This window comes from Staurois parvus, unplaced genomic scaffold, assembly GCF_062004578.1.
Source record: "Staurois parvus isolate SC_StPar_1 unplaced genomic scaffold, SC_StPar_1.0 ptg000445l, whole genome shotgun sequence".
In the NCBI taxonomy this organism is placed as follows: Eukaryota; Metazoa; Chordata; class Amphibia; order Anura; family Ranidae; genus Staurois; species Staurois parvus.
Window position 1 is genome coordinate 8,461,614 of NW_028318241.1, and position 27,357 is coordinate 8,488,970.

Genomic DNA, 27,357 nt, shown 5'->3' on the forward strand with positions numbered 1-27,357 from the left:
TTCTTCATGTTTTGATTTGGAACTAAATACAACTAAATATTAAGTGATTCAAAGGAAAGCAAAATCTATAAACATTTTGCAGTTTATATAGTGATTGTTTGAGTTTGTAAAGAAGAATACAAAACACTGCTATTTTTTTTGAACAGTCTAATATTCACTTTTCTTCAATTTTTTTTTTTTTAGAGGAACACAAATTTGATATAGTTATCTTCATGTTTTGATTTGGAATAGAATGTGTAGTGTTCCCAATGCATTTGTGTGCATGGAAATAAAAGCTATCAGAAGGATCTTGAGCTTTATTCACTTTTTTCCAACATACTGCTATTATTTTGAACACAACTGTGTATGTATATACATACATACATACACACACACACACACACACTGCATAACTGTATATGTGTGGTATGGTTATACATGGACACAGTGGACAATATGCTAAAAAAAACTGACCCTGAAGTAAATAAGGGATACCGTAATTACGAAAATACTACTTTACAGCTTGATTACATCATATTGAATCAAATGTGCAAAGCAATAATTTTGCAGGCCGTTTGAGTTTAGAGCTGACCAGCGGTGCATTTGTGGAGAAGTTACAAGGACCATATGCATTATTACTAGTATGACACCAGAATGAAAAGGTGTGAGATAAAACAAAGTAGAGTTAGGCAGCCAGTATGTATAGAAGATGAGTCCTGAGGGTATGACAGCGGGCATTATATGCAGGAGAGTAGTTCAGAATCTATGACAGTAGGCAGTATGAGCAGGAGAGAAATTTTAGCTTGAGCTTTTGAGTTATGTAAACAATGGAGTTTTTAGGTAAAGCAGCTAAATGTACTAATCTGGAAACATGGGAAACCAGCTGACTGAAAATAAACATACAAAATAATCTCATACAGTATTTAACCAATTCAATACCAGGCAATTTTACACTACAACATTGTACCCAAACTAAAATGTTATCATTTTCTTCACACAACTCGAGCTTTCTTTTGGTGGTATTTAATAACCGCTGGGGTTTTATTTTTTGCTAACAAAAAAAAGACCAAAAATTTTGAAAAAAAAACACGTGTTTCTTTGTTTCTGTTATAAAAGTTTGCAAATAAATAATTGTTCTTCATAAATTTAGGCTGAGATATATTCTACTACATGTCTTTGGTGAAAATAACCCATATTAGGATGTATTTTTTAGTTTGTAGGAAAGTTATAGAGTTCACAAACTATGGTATAGATCTGAATATTGATCAATCCTGAAGTACTGACAGCCAATCTAATTTCTTGAGGTCCAAGAATGTCAGAACAGTACAGATATCCCCCAAATGACCCCTTTTTGCAAAGTAGACAGTCCAACGTACTTCATAAAAGGCATGGGGAGTTTTTTGAAGTTGTATTTTTTTTGTCATAATTTTTCGGAAAATGAAAAAAAATTTAAAAAATTAGTTTTACTATTTTTTTTTTTTACATATTGTCACCAGTGCAGTACAGCGTCATCATATAACTGGCATGGCGGTGATCAGGGACACTGACTGGTGACAGTATGAAAAAATATATATATTTATTTTTATTAAATTTTTTCTTTTTTTTTTAAGATTTTTTTTCATATTTCACTATGACCAAAGTAGTACAATGTTACCATAGTAACATTGTACTACTTTGGGGAAGTGATCAGTATTTTTTTTTTTTTGTGCTTAGCTGTGATTTGGCCACAGCTAATCACATGACATGTGCATGTGATTAGCTGTGACCATTCACAGCTAGACACTAGTATACAATGGATGGCATGAATGAAGCCATCCATTGTATACAACTGTCATGTGACCTGCTGTGATTGGTCACAGCAGGTCACATGGTACTGGCAACGGGGGCCGATACTCAGGTACACGGCCAGTGACAGATCGCACCACTGCGCGGCTCTGCAGGAGCGCAATCTGCGCATGTGCGGGAGGACGCCATATGGCGTCCACCCGGAACGCTGATGACATTTGCCAGTCGCCATTCGGCCATAGGGAGGGCGGCAAATGGTTAACATATTTCTGACTCAAAAAGTACAAAATAATTACAATATTTTTTATTTCAAACATACCGGTAGTAAAAAAATATATTTAAATAAGTACATTCTCTTTAAGTGCAATAAGTGACTTTTTCCTACATACCACTTTTCAAGCCTGTTAGTAGAGCTGCCCATCACATTAAACAAGGACGGTTTGCTAAGCTGTGCAGGGTAGAGCCAAGCTGTGGTTTTACAGGAAATGTTGAGATCTGGTTCAGATCCCGATATATCTGAATCCACCCATTGTTATAAACATGGAATTATCAATACAGGTAACCTTTGAATATACAGTTTTTTATGTAATACTTTGAAGTACCCATGTACTGTGTCTGACAGATTTAAAAATGTGTATTATTTTTTGTGTATTTCATTGTGTGTTCCTAATATTTTACAGGTGAGTGCAGTGACATAATTGGAGGACGGGAAGCTGCTCCTCACTCTAGACCATATATGGCCCTACTGGAAACTGATGGATCCCTATGTGCTGGAATATTAATAAAAGGTGACTGGGTGTTAACCGCAGCTCACTGCAATGTGTAAGTAAATATCAGATTCTCTATGCACATCAAAGCCAACTGTTTCATTTGTTTTTCAAATCTGAACCCTGGAAACCAATTAGGTCCTCTCTTGCAGTGTTTTCTTGTGTTTTGAAAGTGGACTTTCCCTCTGCATCCCCATGCTCAATGCAGGGCTATGGTCCATGCATTGGACTTGATGATGTCAGAGAACTATAGATTACAGGAGTGTGGGGGAAAAGAGGCTGCAGGGACTGGTCCAGTAGTGTGGAAGAATTCGGTTATGGTTGTTGTATGTATTTTAAGTGCAAAGGCTCCAGGACTTTTCCAGAGCTTCCCCCATCCTCTAGAACTCTCTACCCCAATTTATCAGACTATCACCTACTCTACTCACTTTTAGGCAGTCTCTGAAAACCTCTTTTCAAGGTAGCCTATCCTGCCCTCAGCTAATAATGGAATCTTCTACTCTTCCAACCAGTCCATCCCCCACAGTTACTACCTTTTGTAGCACTAGCCCCTCCCTCCCAGATTGTAAGCTCCAAGGAGCAGGGCCCTCCTTTCCCACTTGTATTGAACTGTATTATTGCTGTATTGTCTCCCGTTATAGTGTAAAGCACTGAGCAAACTATTGGTGCTATATAAATCCTGTATAATATATAATACATTAGAAAATGTTAACCATATATTTCAGTGTTGCTAGTTGTGGGTGGCACCTTTAAGCTCCCCATTTGTAATTTAGTCCAACCAGTTCTGAGATTTAAAGAACTCTGCATACTGATGACCTCCCTCAGTTAAAGTAGAATTAAGAATTAACAAATTTTTGAAAAAGGGTTCCAGGAACTTTGTGCCATAATGTACTGGTAGGCACAGCATACCCTCCAGTGGTGCGGTGTCAGTGCTCCTGTCCATCACAGGTGCCACAAGTCTCTCTTCCAGGTTCTGACTCTTTGGAGGGCAAGTAGTTAAAGTATAAATGTAATCAGTCAGAGGATTTACCCCCCTTCCTTACCAGGCCTTTTTTTGCTATTCGGCGCTGCACTATTTCAACTGACAATTGCACGGTCATGCAATGCTGTACCCAAACAAAATTTACGTCCTTTTTTTCACACAAAGCTTTATTTTGGTGGTATTTGATCACTTGTGCACTTTATTTTTTGAGCTATAAACAAGACAGAAAATTTTGAAAATTACCACCAATATTTTTAACTTTCAGCTATAAAAAAAATACACAGTAAACTGAAAGTTAGTCATAAATTTAGGCCAAAATGTATGCTGCTACTTTTTTTGGTAAAAAAAAAAATCCCAATAAGTGTATATTGATTGCTTTGTGTGAACGTTATAGAGTCTACAAACTATGTTATAGATACTGCAATTTGCGACTTTTTTGCTATACAGCGCTGCACTAGTTTAACTGACAATTTTGCGGTCATGCAATACGGTACATAACTGAAATTTATGTCCTTTTTTTCACACAAATAGGGCTTTCTTTTGGCGGTCTTTAAAAGACTATACCTGCTGAAAAAAAACAATACCAGGGTGATGCCTGCAGCTGCAGGCATCGTCCTGGTATAACCACAAAGTCCAGTGCTGTACCAGTACATCACTGGTCCTTGTTGGGTGTATATGCTATGTTTTTTTTCCCCATTCAGCCCACAGGCTGCATAAAAAAAAAAAGTAAGAGAAGAAATCTCTACCAGAAAAAGTGTGTGGTATGCCCACCATTAGAATACATCACCCTGTATCCACCCATGTCTAATGGTGGGCACACATGAAATGTGCCAACAAATATTATAAAATATATATATATGCCAAAGCATAGGAGCCATCTACCCACTGGCCACCCCAGGCTTCAGAATATATGCTCTTTTTTTTTTTTTTTTTTTTAACTGCGGATGAAAAATACTTGCCAAACGTCCTGGGTTAAACAGCTTTCAGGTTTCTGAGCAAAAGGGCCTGATCTCCCAAAGTTATTTCTGATGTTACAAGGGAGAGTTCTTCAACTCAGCTTAGCTCAGCTTTCTGCTCCAAGCATAACAGCTTTTCTAGGAACTCCACAGGGTGTCTCCCTGAAGCAGAGAACCAATCGCCTCATTTGGGGAGGGTGTTGCATACAAAGACCCAAGCTAGAACCAAAATCCCTCCCAGCTTATATCATGATCAATAACTTACCCCTCGGTGTATGTAGCCACCTAGCCACTAGTAGATTAATATGCAGAATGATCTGCTGAACGCCTAGATATTAAATATGACATACCTGTTTGGGACGGTTAAGGAGATATCATTTTCTGCTCTCCTGTAGATTCCAACTAGGGGGTGTAATATATCAGGTGACTTGTATTAAAGTGACCAATCTGAATATATGCTTGGTTTTTAAGTAAGTCTTCCATATCTCCAGATATAAAATTATAGGGGAAAGTGGATTTTGAATGTGATGTCTGTTTTACGGCTTATCCGGAATGTCTTTGAAGCTCAGTGAAGGACTTTGTTAGCTTCTAAATCTGAGATATCATAAAGCCATAAACCGACACCTGGGCACCAGCTAGTGTGGGATTTATAACCCTGGAGCTCTCCCGCTGAGGTTTCTTGTACAAAAAAGTAGGAAAGAGAAAACTCCTTCACTAGTACTCTTGATTGATGCAGAAAAGGCATTTGACAGGAGTAAACTGGGGATATATGTTGGACACTTTAGAAGTACTAGGGTTGGGACCCAGGATGAGAGAATGGATAAGGAAATTATATAGTCAACCTTCGGCTGCAATTATGGTTAATGGGGAAGTATCAGAGTACTTTGGGATGCAAAATGGTACAAGGTAGGGATGCCCTTTGTCTCTTTGCTATACGTTTTGTCTCTGGAATCGCTTTTGGCTACTATAAAAGGAATAATATATATATAAAGGGAATTTGGGTAGGGGAAATAGAGCATAAGGTGGCAGCTTATGCAGATGATATGTTATTTTATGTGGGACATCCAAGGACAATATTGCCAAATTTAATGAAAGCTTTAAAAGAATATGGTGAGATGTCCAATTTAAAAATTAACCCTACTAAAACAGAGATTTTAAATCTAAACCTTCCTAATAGAGAAAAAAAGCTACAGGAGGAATTCCCCTTTGTTTGGAGAGAAAGAATTAAAATATCTAGGTATAAAAATTGACAGCATCTCCAAAGAGCCTATATAGATCAAACTATATTCCACTACCAAATTAAATTATGGACGAATTAAGGAAAATAGGATGGGGATCATTGTCATGGATAGGAAGGATAAACCTGATAAAAATGAAATTTATATAAAATGTTTGGAACAATTACCAAATGATACCTATTAAACTACCAGAAGCATATTTTGGAACAATTAGAAAAATTCTAACAAGATTTATTTGGAGGAATAAGAAACCCAGAATAAGCCATGATATTTTGTGTAGAGACAAAGAGAAAGGCGGATTAGGAGCTCCAGATTTGAAAAAATATTATAATTCAGTATTAGCTGGAATTTATGATTGGACACAATACAAAGGGGAAAAGCTGGATAAAAGTAGAAAATACATTAAGTCAGGAAAATTTGAGTAGAATTGTATGGTTACCGCCACAATTCCGTGGATTGGCAGATAGAACAAGTGTGTTTACATGTAATGTTTTAGGAATTTGGGATGTTATACACAAACAAATGAGTTGGGAATTTAATTCACTGTTAATGCCCTTAGGATCCACAGAGTTTTTCCCCCCAGGTAAAGAAAGTGTCACAGACAGGTGGATAAAGAAGAAAGATGTACAATTAAGAGATATAAATGGCGGGGGAAGAAGTATGTTCTTATAGGAAATGGAAAATAAGAGTGAAATATTTTTGAGAATGGACAAGTGACACAATTTTCAACTGAAACACTTTGTGGGGAAGCTTCCAAGGCCATTGAGAACAAAAAAGGACTGGAACCCTTTTGAGCACTTATTAGATACACGGGGAGATGGGAAACATGGGGTTTCTAAAGTATATAAGATCCTCACAGGATTAAACACTGTTACAAGGCCCCCCCATTTATAGAGAAATGGGAAAGGGATTTAGGAGTAATTGTAGATGAGGAAAAGCAAAAGAAAATATATAGATTAATACACGGGAATGTAAATATGAGGGCTGTGGATGTAATTATAAATGCTTAGCAAGATGGTATATTACACTGAGTGTAGCACACAGAATAAGGGGAGATAATTCACCTATGTGTTGGCGTGGATGGAGGTAGAGGCACAATGTTTCACATTTGGTGGGAGTGTGATAAAATTCAAGAATATTGGGGGGGTATAGTCCACTTAATTCAGAAAATAATGGAGGTTAACATTTCAAAAGATCCAGAGACTTGTCTCTTTTATGGTAATACATTATCAGTGAAAGAATATAAAAACTCAGGTTTAATGTATTATTTGAATGCAGCGAAGGGATTGATACCAAAGTTTTGGAAGGAACAAGAAGCACCAAAAATAAAGGATTGGGTAGATAAGATGGAGCAAGTATATAGATTGGAGGAACTTTATCATATGGATGAGGATAAGATGGAGGTTTTCCTGATCAGGTGGAGGAAATCAAAAAGTCAAATTTATATTTAGAATATAGGTAAATGAGCTCAGAAGCCATTGGTGAAAAAAGGAAGTAGTAAAATAGGAATATTTTTGGATCAAGATCTCCAGAATGAGTAGAAAAGCGTAGAGTCTAGGCTGTCAGGGATGGAGGGGAAGGTTGTTGTATATTTGGAGGGGGAAAAGGATATTAAGAGAAAGATAAAATTTTTTTATATTATGTCAGGTAGAATCTGAATTTTATATTGTCATATTAAGGTATGTATAAAATTGATAATTTGAAAAACTTGAAATATATAAAAACAAATTAAAAAAATACAAGCCATTGGGGGAAGCCCCAACGATTAGGTCACATGGTGCCACATGTGCTAATTCCAAGATTGTACAAATGTCTAAATAGTGGCCTGCTTGAATAAAAATCAAGTTACACTTACGGTAACGTCTTTTCCAGTAGTCTCTCAGGACAGCACCTTGAGAGACCTCGGCTCCTCCCCACCTGAGGGAACACCTCCACCCAAAATAAAAAGTCCATCACTTCTCTCCGACCTCAGTTCTTGATCCGTACCTCCGGTCACCTGGGGAGACACAATATGAGATAACATGACCACAATAAGACATCTCCTAGAATATTCAGCAACAAACGCGTGGGCAATTGGTGTGGTCCTGAAAGACTACTGGAAAAGACGTTACCGTAAGTGTAGCTTGATTTTTCCCCTTTCGTCTTTCAGGACAGCACCTTGAGAGGATACGAGAGTACTCACCCCTCGGGCGGGCTGACCGCTTGCAGTCCCTTACTTCCAAAGGCCTGCTCTTGCACCGAGACAAGGTCGAGTCTGTAATGCTTTACAAACGTTCCGTAGCTGGACCAGGTTGCTGCCCTACATATCTGTCCTGGGGAAGCTCCTGCCAGCTCAGCTTTAGCTGCTATGGCCCGGGTGGAATGTGTCCCGATTCCTTCCAGGACTTCTAGACCCTCTGCTCGGTACGCTTGTTCAATTGCTAGTTTTAACCAACTAGCAACTGTTCTCCTAGAGGCCCTTTTCCCTTTTCTCGCCCCCGCAAAGGAAACAAAAAAAAGACTGTGCTTCTAAATCCTTTAGTCCTTTCAAGGTAAAGCAGCAAACATCTTCTAACATCTAACAAATGAAACTTCTCCTGATCTTCCCCTACCGGGTCAGGAAAAAAATGAGGGCAACACTATCTTGCTCCCTCTGAACCTTTTGGGCCACCTTCGGAATGAAGGATGGGTCAGTCCTAAACACCACCCTGTCAGGAAAAATTTGCAAGTAGGGAGTCCTGACCAACAGGGCTTCCAGTTTGCACACCCTTCTAGCCGTGGTAACCGTCACCAAAAAGGCAGTTTTAAGCGTGAGATCCCTGAGCGAACAGGACCCCAGTGGCTCAAAGGGGGGCTCCATCAGTACCCTAAGCACTTTTGTCAAATCCCACATCGGAAAGGGCCTAATCCCAAGGGGGTCTCAGTCTTGTCAAGGCTCTAAAAAACCTAATTACCAAGGCTTCCTTGGCTAAAGGGGTTTCCAAAAAGCCCCTTATCGGCCCCCTGCCTGCAGAAATTCCAGGGCAGACACCAAACTATGGGTATCTACTGAGGCCCTGAAGCACCATTCCCTAAAGCAACCCCACACCTGTAAATGGCTTGGGTTTCCTCTTTTCTGCTAGCCAGGAGCGTAGCCACTAGTTTAGTTGAGAGCCCTTTTGCTAACAGAAGCTGCTGCTCAGAAACCAGGCTGTCCATTTTAGTCTCTCTACCCTGGGACATAGGACCAGGCCCTGTACCAGTAAATCCCTCCTGGGAGGCAACCCCAAGGGCGGCCGGGTGGCTAAGGCCCTCAGTGTTGCGAACCATGCCCTCCTTGGCCAATACGGAGCAAGCAGGATGAGAGAAGTCCTCTCCGACCTGAACTTCAATACCACGGAAAGTAGGGTGACCGGGGGGGGGGGGAGGTTGTAGCACAGCGGGTAATCCCACCTCTGTCCCAAATGCGTCTACTGCCCTTGAACCATCCCACCGGCTTAGGGAAAAGAATCTCAGGACCTTGTTGTTCCTCCCAGACACGAAGAGGTCTATATCCGGAGATCCCCACTTTCTTACGATGGCCTGGAATACTTCCCCATTTAGGGCCCATACCGACTCCCTGAGCTGACTTCTGCTCAGAAAGTCAGCTATCTGGTTCAGTTCTCCTTTTAGGTGGACGGCAGACAAGAAGGCCAGTTTTCTCTCCGCCCAAGACAGCACCCCTGCCGCCAGGGACCAGAGAGACCCGCTCCTTGTTCCACCCTGTTTGTTTATGTAGGCCACAGCTGTTGCGTTGTCCGTCAGGACGCGGACATGCTGGCCACTGACCCTTCTCTGGAAGGAGTGGAGAGCCTCCAATATCGCTTTCAACCCCCTCCAATTTGAGTATTCCTTCCTTTTCTCTTTAGGGACCACTCTCCCTCTAAATCACTAAATCCCCTAGGTGGGCCCCCCAACCGCGGGCGCTGGCATCCGTTGTGATCTCCTTGACTACCGGAAAACACCATAACGTCCCCTGCATGACATTGGACGTCTTCCTCCACCACCACAGAGATCTTTTTATGCTGGGGGGGAATGAGAACCCAAGTATCTAGAGTCCGTACCTGTCTGTCCCAAACCTTCAGAATAAAAAGTTGGAGGGGGCGGAGATGCAATCCTGCCCACTGAACTGCCAGGATGGACGAAGTCAACAGTTCCAACACTGACATGGCCTGCCTCACAGTTACATCCCGGCTCCCCAGCAACAACCTGATCCCTCCATCCAGCTTGGTGAGTTTTTCCAAGGTAAGCATGGTCTTCTGTACTGTGGAATCTAGAACGTACTCCAAATATGTCATTCTCTGGGAAGGGACTAGGCAGGATTTTTCCAGGTTCAATAGCCATCCCAGACTCTCCAGATGACCCCTCACCACAGCAATATCCTGCCCCAGCTGGACTTCTGAGACTGCAAAAAGCAGCAGCAGGTCATCTAAGTAAGCAACCACCGCAATTCCTCTTAGCCGAATGGGAACCAACACCTCGGCCAGTACCTTGGTGAAAATTCGTGGAGAGGAGGAGAGTCTGAATGGCAAGGCCCAGAACTGAAGATGGTGTGTCCCTGTTACGCCCTGCACTGCCAATCTGAGGAAACGCTGGGAGGTTTCTGCGATAGGCACATGAAGGTAAGTATCCTTTAAATCGATGGAGGCCATGAAGGCCCCTGGTGGAAGTAGGGTTCTGATTGTAAAGATTGAGTCCATGTGGAATCTCTTGTACCATATGAACTTGTTTAGGGGTCTCAGGTTCAGGATCAGTCTGTATGCCCCTGATGGCTTTTGAATCACAAATATGTGGGAATAGAACCCCTTTCCCACTTCTGCTTTGGGGACTGTTACCACTACTCTCTGTGCCTCCAAGTCCCGAAGCGAGTCCCTCAATGCTGAGGCCCTCAGAAGACATCTGGGCAGGCTTGTCACTAAACCTTTCCGGCGGTGATCTCGAAAATTCCAGCTGGTAACCCCTTCTCACGATGTCCAAGATAAAAGGGCTGGAGACCACCGCTTCTCACTGTGGGAGGAAGGCTGCCAATCTTCCTCCCATAGGGGTAACCGAGTCATCGAGGCTTCTGGGGCTGTTCAGGAGGATGGGAAGGAAAAAAAAAAAAAAAAAAAAAAAAAAAAAAAATTGCCCCCCCCCTTTGCCCCTCCCTCTGCCCCCAAGTCTTCCTCTGCCCCTCCGTCCTAAGGTTCTGTCTTTTTGGGGGGCGAAACCTCCTAGCACCCGAATCCTGCAACTTCCTCTTCAGGGGGAAGGACTTTTTCCTGTCTGCCGTACGGTCCAATACAGTCTCTAACCCCGGCCCAAACAGGAAATCCCCTGAGATGGGGATGCCACACAATTTAAATTTTTGACATGATGTCTCCTTGCCATATCTTAAGCCACAAGGCCCATCTGGCTAAGTTGGTTAGAGCTGCCGATCTGGCCCCCAATCTCACTGATTCTGCAGAAGCATCCGCGCTGTACCCCACTCCCTGCAGTAGTGTCTCAAACGATGCCAGGATTCTTTCTTTGGGGGGAAAAAATCAGCCACAATGTGGGCCTGTAACTGTCAGCCAGTACTCCATATTCCTGGCTACAACAGTCGTGGCCATGGCAGGCTTCAAATTGGACAGGGTTGAATCCCATGCCTTCTTAACCGCTTGCCGCCCTGCCACTGTGTATATACGTGTGCAGGGCGGCAGTGGAGCGCAAAACCACGTTTTAAAACGGGTTCCGCGCTCCCGACACTTTCGCCAGCAGGGGGCGCGCACGCGCGCTCCCGCCGACCCGCGGGTGACACGATTTGATCCAGGAGGGATTAATCATTAGATTTCAGCCAGTGATTTCTGGCTGAAATCATCCTATCCTGTCCTGTGTTGACATATACACAGGGCAGGATATGATGTCATTCTTCTCTGTCTGGACACATTCCGTTCCAGACAGAGAAGAAGACACAGTAAAAGTGAGTACACAAGCACTACACTACAGTTAGAACACACCTAGGACACATTTAACCCCCTGATTGCCCCCCCCAGTTAACCCCTTCACTGCCCTGTCACCAGTGTCACTGATCAGTGAAGCGATTTTTACTGATCAGTGTCGCTGGCGACTTCCGATAGAGTTAGCGCCCCTCCCAGATAGCGCCAGTTTGCCCGCCAGTACACCAGTAATCCCGTTTAACTCCTTGATCACCCCCCCCCAGTTAACCCCTTCACTGCCCTGTCACCAGTGTCACTGATCAGTGAATCAATTTTTACTGATCACTGTATCAGTGTCGCTGGCGACTTCCGATAGTGTTAGCGCCCCTCCCAGATAGCGCCAGATTGCCCGCTAATACACCAATAATCCTGTCTAACCCCTTGATCGCCCCCCCTGAGTTGACCCCTTCACTGCCCTGTCACCAGTGTCATTGATCAGTGAACAGATTTTTACTGATCACTGTATCAGTGTCGCTGGCGAATTCCGATAGTGTTAGCGCCCCTCCCAGATAGCGCCAGTTTGCCCGCTAGTGCACCATAAATCCCATTTAACCCCTTGATCGCCCCCCTCCCCCCCCCAGTTAACCCCTTCACTGCCCTGTCACCAGTGTCATTGATTACAGTGAACAGATTTTTACTGATCACTGTATTAGTGTCACTGGTGACTTCCGATAGTGTTAGCGCCCCTCCTAGATAGCGCCAGTTTGCCCGCTAATGCATGGGATTTTTTTTTACCAAAAACATGTAGCAGAATACATTTTGGCTTAAATTTATGACTAACTTTGAGTTTACGATATATTTTTTATAGCTGAAAGTAGAAAATATTGTTTTTTTTCAAACTTTTCGTATTTTTTTTTGTTTATAGCGCAAAAAATAAAAAGCGCACAGGTGATCAAATACCACCAAAAGAAAGCTCTATTTGTGTGAAAAAAAGGACGTAAATTTAGTTTGGGTACAGCATTGCATGACCGCGCAATTATCATTTGAATTAGTGCAGCGCCAAACAGCAAAAAAAGGCCTGGTCATTAAGGGGGGTAAATCCTCTGGGGCTCAAGTGGTTAAGGATGGATTCCACTCCTGTCCAGTAGGTCTGGCAGAACCCCCATGTCTTCGAACGCCAGATCCATTTTCCTCGGCATCTAGGAATGCCAGATCCATTTTCCTCGCCATCTGGGAAAAGGCTGTGTCCAGTTTAGGGTTTTTGTTCCTTAAAGCCCCCGGGTCTTCACTGAACCTCTGTCTAAGCGCCTTGGAAAAAAAAGGGGCTTCCTTTCCGGGTCCTGCCATTCCTTTCTTATATGTCAACCAACACCTCGTGTACTGGAAATACCCTATGCTTCTGCCCCTCCATGCGCTGGTACATCTGATCATGTAAGGATAGAGTTTTGGCCTCTTCCTTAATGTCCAATGTCTCATAGATTGCCCCTAAAAAGGTAGTCTACCTCCTCTTCCAGGGATAATTTGTACCGGGAGTGACCCCTAGAATCATCCGAGGGGCCCTTCCCCGCTGACTCCTCCTCAGACTGAGAATCCAAAGAGGGTTCCTCCTCCTCCCCTGTCACGGGGAGTTCCCTGCTCCAACTAGTTGACTGGGCCACCTGGGGGGGGGGGGGTCATGAGGGGCTGCCTGGGGAATGGCTAAACTTTCCATTAAGCTCTTAAGAGTCAAAAAAGGTACTGGTCATCTCCTTCACTGACCTGACCAGGTCACCCTGTTCTGACCTCTCCTCTTTTACTAACCCCTCTATACAAAGCTCCACAAAGAACCTTCTTCCAGGACTCCTTAAGAACCGTTTTACAGGACGGGCATTTCCGTCTAGGTTCCTGATGCTTAGGTTTTTCTCTGGCCTTGCCATGAAAGACAAAAGAAGGCAGAAAGGAGCCTATCACCCCTAGGGCACTTATCCTACACCCCCCCTCCCCATTTCCCTGGCAGGGCCTAACTCCTCCCGACAGGTCCCCCCCCCGCCCAAAACCCTCTGACCACAAGAGGGTCCGGGGATACCCCAGGAGCTAGGGGCCCACAGGTAGGGAAGGACTCCTCAGTCATCTTACCTGTATCTGGCTGGTGCTGGCCTCGCCTGGTCCCGGTGCCTCTGCGCCCAACATTCTTCAGGAGGGTGGTCGCCTTCAGCGGTAGCCTGTCCTCCAGGCTCTGTCCTGCTCTGCACCGCTGGCCTTTGTGTATAGGGCCGCGGCCGGAAGCGAAAGCCATGACCCCGGGAGAAGCCCTGCCCCTTCTGCCGGAAACGCCATCACCCGGCCCAGCGCATTCCACTGACCGCCAGCGTGGGAAGGAGTGGGACTCCTCCCCGATCTGCGCCGGATCCCACCAAGGCCGCCCTGACACCCACAACTCGCCGGAGGTGGTGGCCGGCAGGTTAGTGTCTTACCCTGTCACCCAGGGCACACTTCATCTGCCACTGCAGCACCCCTGGGGAGGATCGCAGCCTTCACTCCCTGCTGCACCAAGTCCCACAACCAGCTCTCCGGCCCAGGACCCACACCAACGGTCAGGTACCACTGTCCCCTGACAGCACCCTGAGAGCTTCCTTGTAGATGTCTCCCCACCGGAGGAAACACCAGAACTGAGGTCAGAGGGGAGTGATAGACTTTTTATTTTGGTTGGAGGTGTTTCCTCAGGTGGGGAGGAGCTGAGGTCTCTCAAGGTGCTGTCCTGAAAGACGAAAGGGGAAAAATTATCCACGTATAAGTGGTACCCCATATGGAAAAAGGATGACACCAAGTCCCAAACTATCTTGCCACTGCTACCCATGTAGTCTGGGCATCCAGGGGGCTCCACGTGACTCTTTCCTCATAAATCCAAATATGTATAACCTGTTGCCCTCTCACAGGTATTATGTATCTTGACCCCATATCTTTTATGCTTGCTGAGATCATTTTTTGAAAGCAAGACAGATAGAAAAATTAATGAGGGACTTAACGCAGATGTTTTGCTGGGGAGTATAGACATCTGCAAATTTTGGGTTAAGGTGATTTACGAGGGGTCGAATCTTGTAGAGCCAGTCAAATTTAGTGTACCCTCGAGGACGACTGAGTGTGTTGACATGCATACAAAACGCACTATATTCTCATATGCCTGGCCATGGCAGCAGAGAACACGGGCATATGATGAATCGGGTCTGTGTACCAATACAACCGCAATTCATTTTTTTTAGTAATGCCCATGTTGAGGGTTAGGCCCCCAAAAAAAAAAAAAAAAAAAAAAAAAAAAAAGTTAATTCAGAAACCGTAATGAGTTTCCATGAGACTGGTCTGGCAAGGTTTGAATTTGGGTTGGCAGCGATATATTGTTGTGCATATAAATTGCTTTGATCCACAATCAACGCATACAGATATTCCATGAAAAACAGCTCAAACTAAGGGGAGGAGTTAAATTTGCTATTTCCACCTGAATTCCGGGTTGGGCAGTGAATGGGGGAAGTACAGGTGCTGCAGAATCTGTGGCCTGCCATTCGGGTTTTGCAAGCACATCCGGAAGGATACTAGGGGCTCTACGGGCCTGCGTGCGAATTCTTGATGGCTGTGGGACACTGCTTGTGCTCGCCACTGCACCAGCTTGTACTGCACTTATGGGACTCACCACATCACCAAGTGATACTGCAGTGCTGGTATGTTTAAGACCAGGATGTACTTGGCCGACAAAAATTCACCAGAAAGGTAGACCAGCACTAGTACTGGCACTCTGCTGTGTTCGTACCATATCAGCAACCTGGGAATGGGGTCAGGTACATCTGATCTTAGCTGGGGCCTCTTCTCCATCGTGTGAGCTGTCAGGGTGCACTGCGGTCTACAGGTTCGTATTCTGAGGCTGACTGTCCTGTAGGCCTCTTCACTGGAATACCTTTTTGGCCACTAAATTTATTAGGTACCTAGTGTGACTCAAGGAGGGGAAAAAAAAAAAAAAAAAAAAAGGCCTGGCTGTCAGGGACTGATTGAACCGCTACAAAAAAAATTTACCGGCAAGTGCTGACAGAGATCAGGCCTGATTCTGTGAACACTGCAGTTTTGTGTGCAATGTATCAAGTGACAGTGATCTACTGACACTGCACTTGCTGGGGGAGAAGGGGGGGGGGGCAATTGTAGGAGCTAAACGCAGGTGCAGGCTGATCCTGCTAGCACTGCATTTTTGGGGATGCTATACTAATGTGAACGTTGGTATAGTGCTGATCTGATCAAAGATATTGATCCATTCAGACACTATACTAGCAATGAAGGTTTGTGTATGTGAGCGTGTTCCTGGCAATCAAGGGGTTAAATGTGATTACTGGTGTACTGATGGGCAATCTGACACCATCTGGGAGGGGCACTAACTGCCACTACCGCTATTTGAAGTCGCCAGCGACACTAATACAGTGATCAGCAAAAAATCTGTACACCGTACTAATGCCAGTGGTGACAGGGCAGTGAAGGAGTTAACAGGGGGGTGGGCACTCTAGGGGTTAAATGTGTCCTAAAATGTTCTAACTGGATTTGTGTGCTGCTTTTACTCACAGTTGGGTGTTCTTTCTTCTCTCTCTGGGACGGAATGTGCCCAAGGAGAGAAGATGTCATAATTTTCTGTCCTGTGTAACTGTCAACACAGGACAGGATAGGACAGGGATTGATCATCTGACTTAGGCCAGACATCACTGGCCTAAATTGGATCCCTCGGGGATCAAGTCGGGAGACTCGCGGGCACGTGCACCCCCTCCCCCCCCCCCCCGCAGCAGTAAATGTACTGTGGGCAGGCCTTAAGCAGTTAAAGGATGAGTTCACTTTCTTTCTAAACTGTAGTTCCCCTATGTGTCAGTATAGCATTAATGTACTTTTGCAGAAATAAAAAAAGCTTTCTATTTCCCCTGCACAGTTTTTACATCATTGTCCAGCTTGTTGTATAAAAACTCAAGCCATTTTCTACTCCCACTGGCCACAGTCTGACCCTCCTAAAGTTTGAAGGACAATAAACTGACCCTTAATTTAAAAAGTTTGGAGACCCCTGATCTAGAACAATGAAGTGCAGCTAATTCTAGGTCGAGTGTATCGAGACATGAAGTATCTGAAAAAAGGCTGAGAGCAGCCATAATGAATTGCCAAAATGAAAATGGAAAATAGTATTTTATAGAATACATACTAAATGTTGCAGTTAGGGTTGCATTTACATTAATGGTAGACAAAACATTTGTTTTGCTCATATTCAATTTTTAGCAATTCTTCAACTACAATCAAACTGGGTGCCCAATCAAGGAAAGCAAAAGATAAAAATCTACAAAAGTTCAACTGCTTAAGGAGCAAAATAAAAAACTATAATGAAAGCACACAGGATAATGACATCCAGATTGTACAGGTAAGAACATCAGGTAAATAATAAAAATCACAGTGTATTTAAACCCAACAAAATATATTGCAGCTTTCCAGTACTTGTAGATGTGGCTGCATTATGGGTGTTTTTTTTTAATTTTTTTATTAGGCTTGTATTTTTTACATTAAATTTTTACCCAGTGATCCTGCCAGTAACACTTTCTGCCTTAGGATGGCAATGCACACTCGTTATGCTGTATCTATGAAGGAATAATGTTATCACCTAGGAAAGGAAGTACACTGCTGAAAAAAAAATAAAGGAACACTTTGAAAACACATCAGATCTCAAATGGGGAAAAATAGCATGCTGGATATCTATACTGATCTGAACATAAGGGTGCCCCTTCGTTTCATGGAAATTAAAATTATCAACTCACACAGAGGACTGAATTCAAAAGACACCCCAAAAATAAAAATTGAAAAAAAAAAAAAAGATACAGCAGGCTAGTTCATTTTGCTGAAATGTAAATGCAGCAACTCAAAACAATACTCAGTAGTTTGTATGGCCCCCACGTGCTTGTGTGCATGCCTGACAACGTTGGAACATGCTCCTAGTGGGATGACGGATGGTGTCCTGGGGTATTTCCTCCCAGATCTGGATCAGGGCATCACTGAGCTCCTGGACAGTGAGGTGCAACCTAGCGGCTTTGGCTGGACCGAAACATATCCCAGAAGTGTTCTAATGGATTTAGGTCAGGTGAGTGTGGGAGCCATTCAATGGTATCAATTCCTTCATCCTCCAGGAACTGCCTGCATATTCTTGCCACATGAGGCCGGGCATTGTTGTACACCAGGAGGAACCCAGGACCCACTGCACCAGCGTAGGGTTTGACAATGGGTCCAAGGATTTCATCCCGATACCGAATGGCAGTCAGGTGCCATTGTCTAGCCTGTAGAGGTCTGTGTGTCCCTCCATGGATATGCCTACCTGATTAAAATTAATTATATCAAATTTATAATTCAGCACTTATATTGATGGCAAGCTTGCAAACTATTTGTTTTTTATGATTAATCATAATATTAATATGTGTGAATGGCCTTAAACAACGATCGTGCTAAAATGGTTTAGCGGAGACAGAAAAATATGAGTTAGTTAAGCCGAGACAGCTGAGAGCGGAATATTCTATAATAAGGCATAGCTGGTTACAGGACTCTGGTGGAAAATGTCAAGGGTGTTAGAAGTGACGCAAAATAGAATAACTATTACAAAATGTATTTTAATAGTAAATGTGTATTTAGTTTGATTTATAAATTGGTAACATTGTTACATACGTAGGATTAGTGTTTATACAATATTATTGGGGTGTTGTAAAGATACGTTCTTAATTTAATCATCATTTAAATATGAGTAGCTGAGGTTACATCACCAGCTTATTATGGTCGTTACATATGTACCTGTCAAAACACTATGTAGCGTCCCCTCCCTTCAATGAAATTGCTCTAAGCAGTATTGTTCGCCATACGAGGTCCCAAGATCACAAGCTATGACGCTTACTTGCTTCATAAAAAGGACAGTCTCTGGACACGCTCACACACATACACAGATTAGTGCATGGTATACACTAATCTGGTGCCCTGCTCGGTTTCCTTTGTATGCTCAGGAAGGATTACCCAGATCCACTTTCCAGACATCCCTCCATCTGCTTTGTGAACTCTGTAGATTATTCCCTGTGGACTTGAGCACTGATTGTGCTGGTTTAATCACAGGTTGTACTCATATCAGAAATATAAAATGTTGGGGTAACATTCTTTAAGAATATTAAACACCTACCCTTCCCATCACCTATATAACATAGGGGGAGGTATTATGTGGTCCACAGATGAGAACTGTACAATGCTGCTTGGGATTTAAGCACTGCAGAGGATGTAGTACATAGCAAATTAGCTCACTGGATTTTTGTCAGGAACAGGTTTTCTGTAATTGCAACATTTTTAAAAAGACAATACATGGGAAAAATGTATGTAAGGAAGGAATGTACCAAATATATTTTGTTTTTTTTTAAATTATTATACAGGATTTATATAGCGCCAACAGTTTGAGCAGCGCTTTAAAAAAATGAAGGCAGACATTACAGTTACAATACAATTTGGTACAAGAGGAAACAGAGGGCCCTGCTCATTAGAGCTTACAATCTAGGAGCAAGGGTTGAGTGATACAAAAAGGTAATAGCTGTAGGGGGATCAGCTGATGGAGGAATTAAATGGCAGTTTACTAGTTACAAGCAGGATAGGCTTCTTTAAAGAGAAAAAAAGTTTTCAGGGATCATTAAAAAGGTGAATAGATTAGGAGATAGCCGAACAGATTGGGGTAGGGAGTTCCTAGGATAGGAGAAGCTCAGGAGAAGTCCTGGAGGCGAACATGGGAGGAGGCGACTCTGGAACTAGATAGCGGAAGGTCTTGGGAGGATCAAAGAAAGTGGTTTGGCTGATATTTGAGATCAGATTGGTGATGTAGCTCGGAGCACAGTTGTGGATGGCTTTATAAGTTGTTCGTATTTAGAATTTTATTTTTTGGGCGAGTGGAAGCCTGTGGAGGAATTGGCAGAGAGGGGTAGCAGACAATTAACAGTTGGTAAGGTGGATGAGCCTGGCAGCAGTATTCATGATGGACTGGAGGGGGATAACCTAGGTAAAAGTAAGCCAATGAGGAGTGAGTTGCAGTAGTCGAGGCGAGAGATAACCAGGGAGTGAATTAGGAGCTTTGTGGTATCATTGGTTAAAAAGGGGCGTAATCTGGAGATGTTGAGGAGGCAGGATTTGGAGAAGGATTTTATGTGGGCCTGAAAGGATAGTTCAGAATCCAGGATTACCCCTAGCACCCTGGCATGCAGGGATGGGTTGATAGTGGTGCTATTGATCCTGACCGAGAAATCAGGGGAAGAGGCACGTGGGGGAGGAAATATTATGAGGTCAATTTTGGACAGATTGAGTTTTAGGAAATGGTGTGACTTCCAGTCTGATATGTCTGTTAGTAAATCAGTGATATGTGAGGAAACGAATGGGGTGTGCTGAGTAGAGAGATAGATGTGTGTCATCAGCATAGAATTGGTATTGGAAACCATGGGAAGCCATCAGATGACCCAAAAAAGAAGTGTAGATCGAGAATAGGAGAGGTCCAAGGACAGAACCTTGGGGGACCACGACAGTAAGAGGAGTAGGAGAGGAAGTAGAGTTGTAAGTGACATTGAAGGTGTGGTGAGATAGGTAATTGAACCAATGAAGAGCACAGTCATGAATTGAGTTTTTTTGAGGTGGCAGGGGTGGTCAACTGTGTCAAAGGCAGCAAAGAGGTCCAAGAGTAAGTACGGAAATATTGACCATTGGTTTTAGCGGTTAGTAAGTAGTTTAAGTTTTAGGAGAGCAGTTTCTGTGGAGTGTTGTGGGTGAAATCCAGACTGAAGGGGATCGAAAAGGTTATTCTCAATAAGGTGGCAACTCAGCTGGTTGTAGACTAGATGTTCAAGGAGTTTGGAGGCAAAAGGGAGTACGGAGATGGGTCTCAGGTTGCTAAGATTGGTGGGGTCCAGTGAGGCCTTTTTAAGTATGGGGGTAACTAGCGAATGTTTTAGAGAGTTGTGGAAGATATGAGTTAAAGAATGAAGGATAGAGCCAGAGGGTGACCATAGCATTTGCAAGGGAACAGGGTTCAGGGGGAAGGTGGTTAGGTGGGCTTTAGAAAAAAAAAAAAAAAGTTTACCAACCGCCTCTATAGTAGCTGGGTTAAACAAGGGAAGTATAGACTGTGCAGGTGGACAAGGAGCATAGGATGAGGGAGATATCTGTACAGTGGAGATCTCATCACAAATTGTATCAATCTTATTTTTTAATTGATTAGCGATCTCCTGGGCAGTGAGTGAGTCAGTGGGTGGAGATAAAGAAGGACGAAGTAGAGTTAAAGGTAGAAAAGAGTTAATGGGGATTGCGTGAGATCGTGTTAATGAGAGTGATAAAATAGGTCTGCTTGGCAGTGTGGAGACAAGAATTGTATTTTTGAACAGCGGATTTATATTGGTCGAAGTCTTGCTGGGTCTTAGTTTTATGCCATAAACACCCAAGAGCACGGCTACATTTTGAGGCATTTGTTATTGTCTGTTTGCCAGGGCTGTAGCAGTTGGGGCCCAATTCTGTGTGTAGTGAGGGGGGGCAATGTGTTCACAGTGCATGACAGTGAACTGTCGTATACAGAAGTGGCCAGGTTGGGGCAGGACAGGGCTGAGATTTTGTCAGAGACAATCTGTTGCTAAAAAAAGAAGAGAAGAGTTAGGATAGCGAAGGTTTCTACAGGTAACTGTTTGGTAGTTGGAAGACAAGGAGGAGGAAGCCAATGAGAGAGTGAAGCTAATAAGGGAGTGATCAGAGAGAGGAAAAAGGAAAGTTGATGAGGTTGCAAGGAGTGCATAGGTAGGAGAATACAAGGTCGAGGCAGTTACCATTAGAGTGAGTAGAAGCATGTGTCCATTGTTTTAGGTCAAAAGAAGTGGTTAGGCACAGAAGTGTAGAGGTAGTAGGAGTGTTAAGATTAACAGATGTTGAAGTCACCGAGAATGATTGAGAGAATTTCAGAAGAGAGAAAGTAAGGCAGCCAAACAGAGAAGTCATCAAGGAAGCTTGATACCGGCCCAGGAGATGAAAAGAGTGAACTTTAAATGAGGAGAGGGAGGTGAATGAAGGACCTGAAAAGTTCTTTGAGGGGATAGGTGGATTCCAACTCCACCTCCTTTCTGTCCACTAGGCCTGGGAGAGTGAGTCCAGAGGAGACCACCATGTGAGAGGGCAGCAGGAGAGGGAAAGTCCGATTCATGAAGCCAGGTTTCCATAATTGCAAGCAAGTTAAAGGAGTTTGTGATTAAAAAGGTCATGGACAAAGGCGAGTTTGTTACAGAGCGGGCATTCCAGAGGGCACAGAAAAATTGGAGGCTGGTTCTAGAAAGAAAAGGAATAGTAACCAGATTGTGTGGATTGCGGCTACTGCTAGAGGATAGGGGGTGCCGGGTATGTTGATCAAAGGAAAAAGCTGGTGGCCCATGATTTGGGGAAATGTCTCCAGATGTTAGGAGAAGCAAAAGGGTGAGAGGTAATATGGTAATATGACTTACGGAGGGACAGGTCCATGTGTACTGGAGGTTTTATTAGTATGTGGGCTCAGAATTAGCAGGAGTTGATAAGTACAGTAATAAGGTGAAGACAGGAGTGAGGGTGATATACATGAATTGTGGGGTGGAGAAGAGGGGTAAAGGAGAGAGAGTTTGAAGAGAGGATAAAACTGTACAACTGTGAGAAGGAGGAGTAGGGAGTGCATGTTACAGAGTGGTGAGATGAAGAAGCAGACTGGATAAGAGCTGGATGGGGAAACAGGTCACCTGTAGTCTGATTAGCATTTGGATTTACGAAAACAAAATGCGCCACAAGAACTATGTTAAAATTTTGAAATAATGCTGCTGTGCCTTGATGAGAATCAAAAAGATTGATGTAAAAAAAAAAAAAAAAAAAAAAAAAATTATATATATATATATATATATATATATATATATATATATATATATTGTGGCAGTGCGGTGTCCTGCCACGGTCAAAATAAAGCGGAGAACCTTGGATTCTCAACCAGGCAGGTTGAGGGGCTCCAGAGAGTTGATTTATTGCAGAGGAAACTGGCTTTTCAGTTTCCTCATTTGTTCATTAAGTTTGTTTTGGGATCTGGAGCCTGGAGATTTCAAAGAGATCTGGGAGGGATGAAATCTCCAATCCGGGGTCCGTGTTTTGAGAACCCCCAGCACACTGATTGCACAGGTGTGTGCAGGCCTTTTTATAGAGTCCTAACCATAGTTCAGGGCTCCACCCCAGCAGTTAGGAGGGCTCCACCCCCGCAGACGGGAGGTCTCTGCCTTGGAATCAGGTGGAAGCCAGACTAGCGGTGTGCTAGTGACATATTTTGGGAAGAGTCTGCAGGAGGCAGACTTAAAACTGCGTACAAGCCAGGAGGCTGAATATTGTTTTGCTTGATGGTGGATACCCCTGCGTGGGAAGCATTTTTATTGTTTGAACTTTCTTAAATAAAAGTGGGCAAAAAAGCCCTGAAAAGAAAGCGAGTTGCTGTGTGCTTTACAAGAAGAGCTCTACCCTTTGAAGCGAGTTCCCACAATATATATATATATATATATATATATATATATATATATCTATATCTATCTATCTATCTATCTATCTATCTCTATCAGTGAAACAATAAAACGCAAAACATGAAATGAATCAAAAATTATACACAAATCATAATAAATTCTGGTTATAAATTGAATGTCCAAAACCACCAAAATGAAAAAAAATATATATAAACATTTGTGTCCAAATACAAAAAGTAGTGAAACCAAAAACAAAGAAAGTCCCCTTTAAAACATGCAAATAGTGCTCCAAAAAACATTTTAGTATAAGTGTAATACAGAGAAAAGACTCCACGGATCCACACCTTCCTGTGAATACTGATGTCTAAAGACAGATGTACTTCCCGTTTCCTATGTTGAGCATGTGACGTCATATACGGAGCTGCCAGTTTGGTTTACTTTCTGGAATCCGTTTTTACACTAGGAAGTCTGTTTGAGGATTTTGTCAATTGGCGACTTATTTTAGGTTATAATGTGAGTAGATTGAGCACTATTTTATTCAATTAGAAGTCTTTGCAATATTGCACTATTGGTTCTCCTTTGTCTTCCTATATAACACATCGTTATAAGGGGAAATCCCTTTTGAAATTGGATGTAAGGAAGCTCTTGTATATGGAGGAGGCTATGGAGAGGAAATTTTCCCTGGGAAGTGGAGGATAATATTGTATCCATAAAGTGCAAGTTATTCTTACCTCTGGTGAGTGTGGAATATATCAGTATTCACAGGAAGGTGTGGATCTTTTCTCTGTATTACACTTATCCTGAAAAAAAAAATTTTGGAGCACTATTTGCATGTTTAACCGTCTCCCGCCTGTCATGCAAGGAAATGACGGGCGCAAGGCGGTTCTCTTGTTCTGGGAGGATGTCATATGACGTCCTCTCACTCTAACTGCGCGTGTGCGGCTTCGAAGGCGGGCAGCACGGCGATCAGTGGTGTGCTGTGGCCCTCAGACACAGCGGATCACCGATCAACAGAGCCGAAGATGTCGGCTCGGTCATGTGATCAGCTGTGTCCAATCACAGCTGATCGCATGTAAATAGGGGAAACGCCGGTTATCGGCATTTATCTGCTCGCGAGCGGTCACGCTTGACAGCTCCTGAGGAGAGCCGGTAAATCAGCATTCCTCAGGAGGGGACATGTACACTGATCATCAGGGCACTGATGATCAGTGTAGCCCCAGCAGTTCCACCTGTCAGTGTCCATCAATGCCACCTGCCAGTGCACATAAATGCCTACCAGTGCACATCAATGCCCATCTGAGCTGCCTTTCAGTGTCACCTATCAGTGCCACCTATCAATGCCAGTCAGTGCCACCTAATAGTGCCAGTCAATGCCGCCTATCAGTGCCATATGAGATCTGCCTTTCAGTGCCCATCAGTGATGCCTGTCAATGCCACCTACCAGTGCCTCCTCATCAGTGCTCATCACTACAGCCTCATTAACACACATCAGTGAAGGAGAAAAATCACTTATTTAAAAACTTTAATAACAAAAAAACAAACACTTTTTTAAAAAGTTCAGTTTTTCGTTTGTTTAGCAAAAATAAACCCAGAGGTGATTAAATACCACCAAAGAAAGCTCTGTCTAAAAAAAAAAAAACAACAATTTCATATGGGTACAGTGTTGCATTACCGCACAATTGTCATTCAAAGTTTGACAGTGCTGAAAGCTGAAAATTGGCCTGGGCAGGAAGGGGGTATAAGTGCCCAGTAGGCAAGTGGTTTTAAAGGGGACTTTGTCTTTGGTTTCATCACTTTGTATTTGGACACAAATTTTTATATTTTTTTCATGTTGGTGGTTTTGGACATTTTATAACCACAGGATTTATTATGATTTGTGTATAATTATTTTTGATTAATTTTATGTTTCGTGCTGTTTTATTGTTTCACTAGTATTTGGATTTGTCTGCTATGGCTTCTCACTTTGTGCATTCCCTGAAGTGCAGAGCTCACTACTTAATCCAAGATTAATACCTTTAGCCAAGATGACAGTTGCCAATTCTACCCATTGCTATGCTGCCATTTTATTTTGCCAATGCACACACTTCAATGTGGCTTTTGTCAGGAGCCATATACCAGGCAGAGACAGAAAGTGCAGTTAAAAGCACACCTTTAATGAAATAGCAAAAATAACACTTTAGGAACTTAGTCAAAACAGAAGCAAGATTTGGATGCAAGGACGGGTAATCAGATGAGCCAGGGTCAGGAAACTACACCCTGTTCCAAATTATTATCCAAATTCTATTTAAGTGTCACAAAGATTAAATATTTTGTTTTTCAGTTTAACTCATGGATGGCATTGTATCTCAGGGTTCTTTTGATCACTGAAAACAATCTCAAGCACCTGTGATAAGTAGATTGGCAGGTGAGCCCAATTTAAGGAAAAAACTACTAAAAGGAGGGTGTTCCACATTATTAAGCAGAGCACCATTTTCAAGCAATATGAGGAATAAAAAAAAGGATCTCTCTGCTGCCGAAAAGAGTGAAATAGTTCAATGCCTTGGACGAGGTATGAAAACATTAGATATTTCACGAAAACGTAAGCGTGATCATCTCCCTATTAAGAGATTTGTGGCTGATTCAGAGCACAGACGGGTTTGTGCAGATAAAGGCACATTGAGGAAGATTTCTGCCAGATCCATGCATAGGATCAAGAGAGCAGCTGCTAAAATACCATTACATAGCAGCAAACAGATATTTGAAGCTGCTGGTGCCTCTGGAGTCCCACGGACATCAAGGTGTAGAATCCTCCAGAATCTTGCAACTGTGCATAAACCTTCTGTTCGGCCACCACTAACCAATACTCACAAGCAGAAACAGCTGCATTGGGCAGAAAAATACAAGACTAATTTTCAAACAGTCCTGTTCACTGATGAGTGCCGTGCAACCCTGGATGGTCCAGATGGATGGAGTACTGGATGGTTGGTGGATGGCCACCCTGTTCCAACAAGGCTGCGACGTCAGCAATGCGGTGGTAGAGTCATGTTTTGGGCCGGAATCATGGGAACAGAGCTGGTCGGCCCCTTTAGGGTCCCCGAAGGTGTAAAGATGACCTCTGCAAAGTATGTGGAGTTTATGACTGACCACTTTCTTCCCTGGTACAGAAGGAAGAACTATGCTTTCTGTAATAAAATCATCGTCATGCATGACAATGCACCATCTCATGCTGCAAAGAATACCTCTGCATCAATGGCTGCTATGGGGATAAAAGGAGAGAAAGTCATGGGGTGGCCTCCATCCTCCCCTTACCTCAATCCTATTGAGAACCTTTGGAGCATCCTCAAGCAAACGATCTGAGGGTGGGAGGCAGTTTACATCCAAACAGCAGTTCTGGGAGACTATTCTGACATCTTGCAAACAAATTCAAGCAGAAACTGTCCAAAAACTGAAGTTCAATGGATGCAAGACTTGTGAAGCTGCTATGAAATAAGGGGTCCTATGTTACAATGTAACGTGACCTGTTAAAATGTTTAAAAAGTTAAAATGTTAAAAGTTTGATTGAAATAGCATTTGATTTCAGTAAATATGCTGCAAACACAAAATTATAATTTTCAGTTCTTTAAAACCTATAAAGTGTTTTGAAACTTACTGTGCGTAATAATTTGGAACAGTGCATTGTAAGTTTATGTTTAAAAAAACACTGTTATCATTAGGAGGTTTGTTCAATAACATTTGAATTGTACTCTTAATAGTTGATAACATGAGAATTATGCTGACTGTTATTTACATCAATTATTTTAGGCAAATAAGAAAAATATCATTTGCATAATAATTTGGAACAGGGTGTAGAAGTCAGCATAGTCAGGAGCCAAAAATCAGGAATAGGAATCAGGAGAGAAGTCAGCCACACCGAGTTGCACACAGGAACACAGGCAGGAACACACTGGAGATAATAGAACACTCAAGGGCAGGGAGGAAAGCTAAGCTGCTAAAATAGCAAAAAGGGCTGGTTGTAGGCTGGACTAATGAGGCAGGTATTGGTATTCAGGGGAGTTGCTGTGGAGACGAGTGGCTGCTAATTAACCGACAGCTGAGCAGCTTCGGAGCGCAAAAAAAAAAAAAAAAAAAAAAAAGAAAAGCTGCTCGTTAAGTGTTACTAAACCCAGGACCCTGCATTCACTATATCTGGTCTCCCACAGTACACAGAACATGGAAATGCAATTATTTTAGTAAATATAAA

The 27,357-nt window shown here is 43.0% G+C and overlaps 1 protein-coding gene across 1 annotated transcript in view; it reads left to right on the forward strand.

The window, feature by feature from the left end:
* LOC149453923 (granzyme A-like) overlaps positions 1-27,357 on the forward strand; it is an 80,429-nt gene that overhangs the window by 38,282 nt on the left and 14,790 nt on the right. The window contains exons 2-3 of the mRNA XM_089688089.1: positions 2,445-2,586; positions 16,870-17,008. Of these exons, the coding sequence (XP_089544215.1) occupies positions 2,445-2,586; positions 16,870-17,008 (281 nt within the window). The remainder of the gene's footprint in view (positions 1-2,444; positions 2,587-16,869; positions 17,009-27,357) is intronic.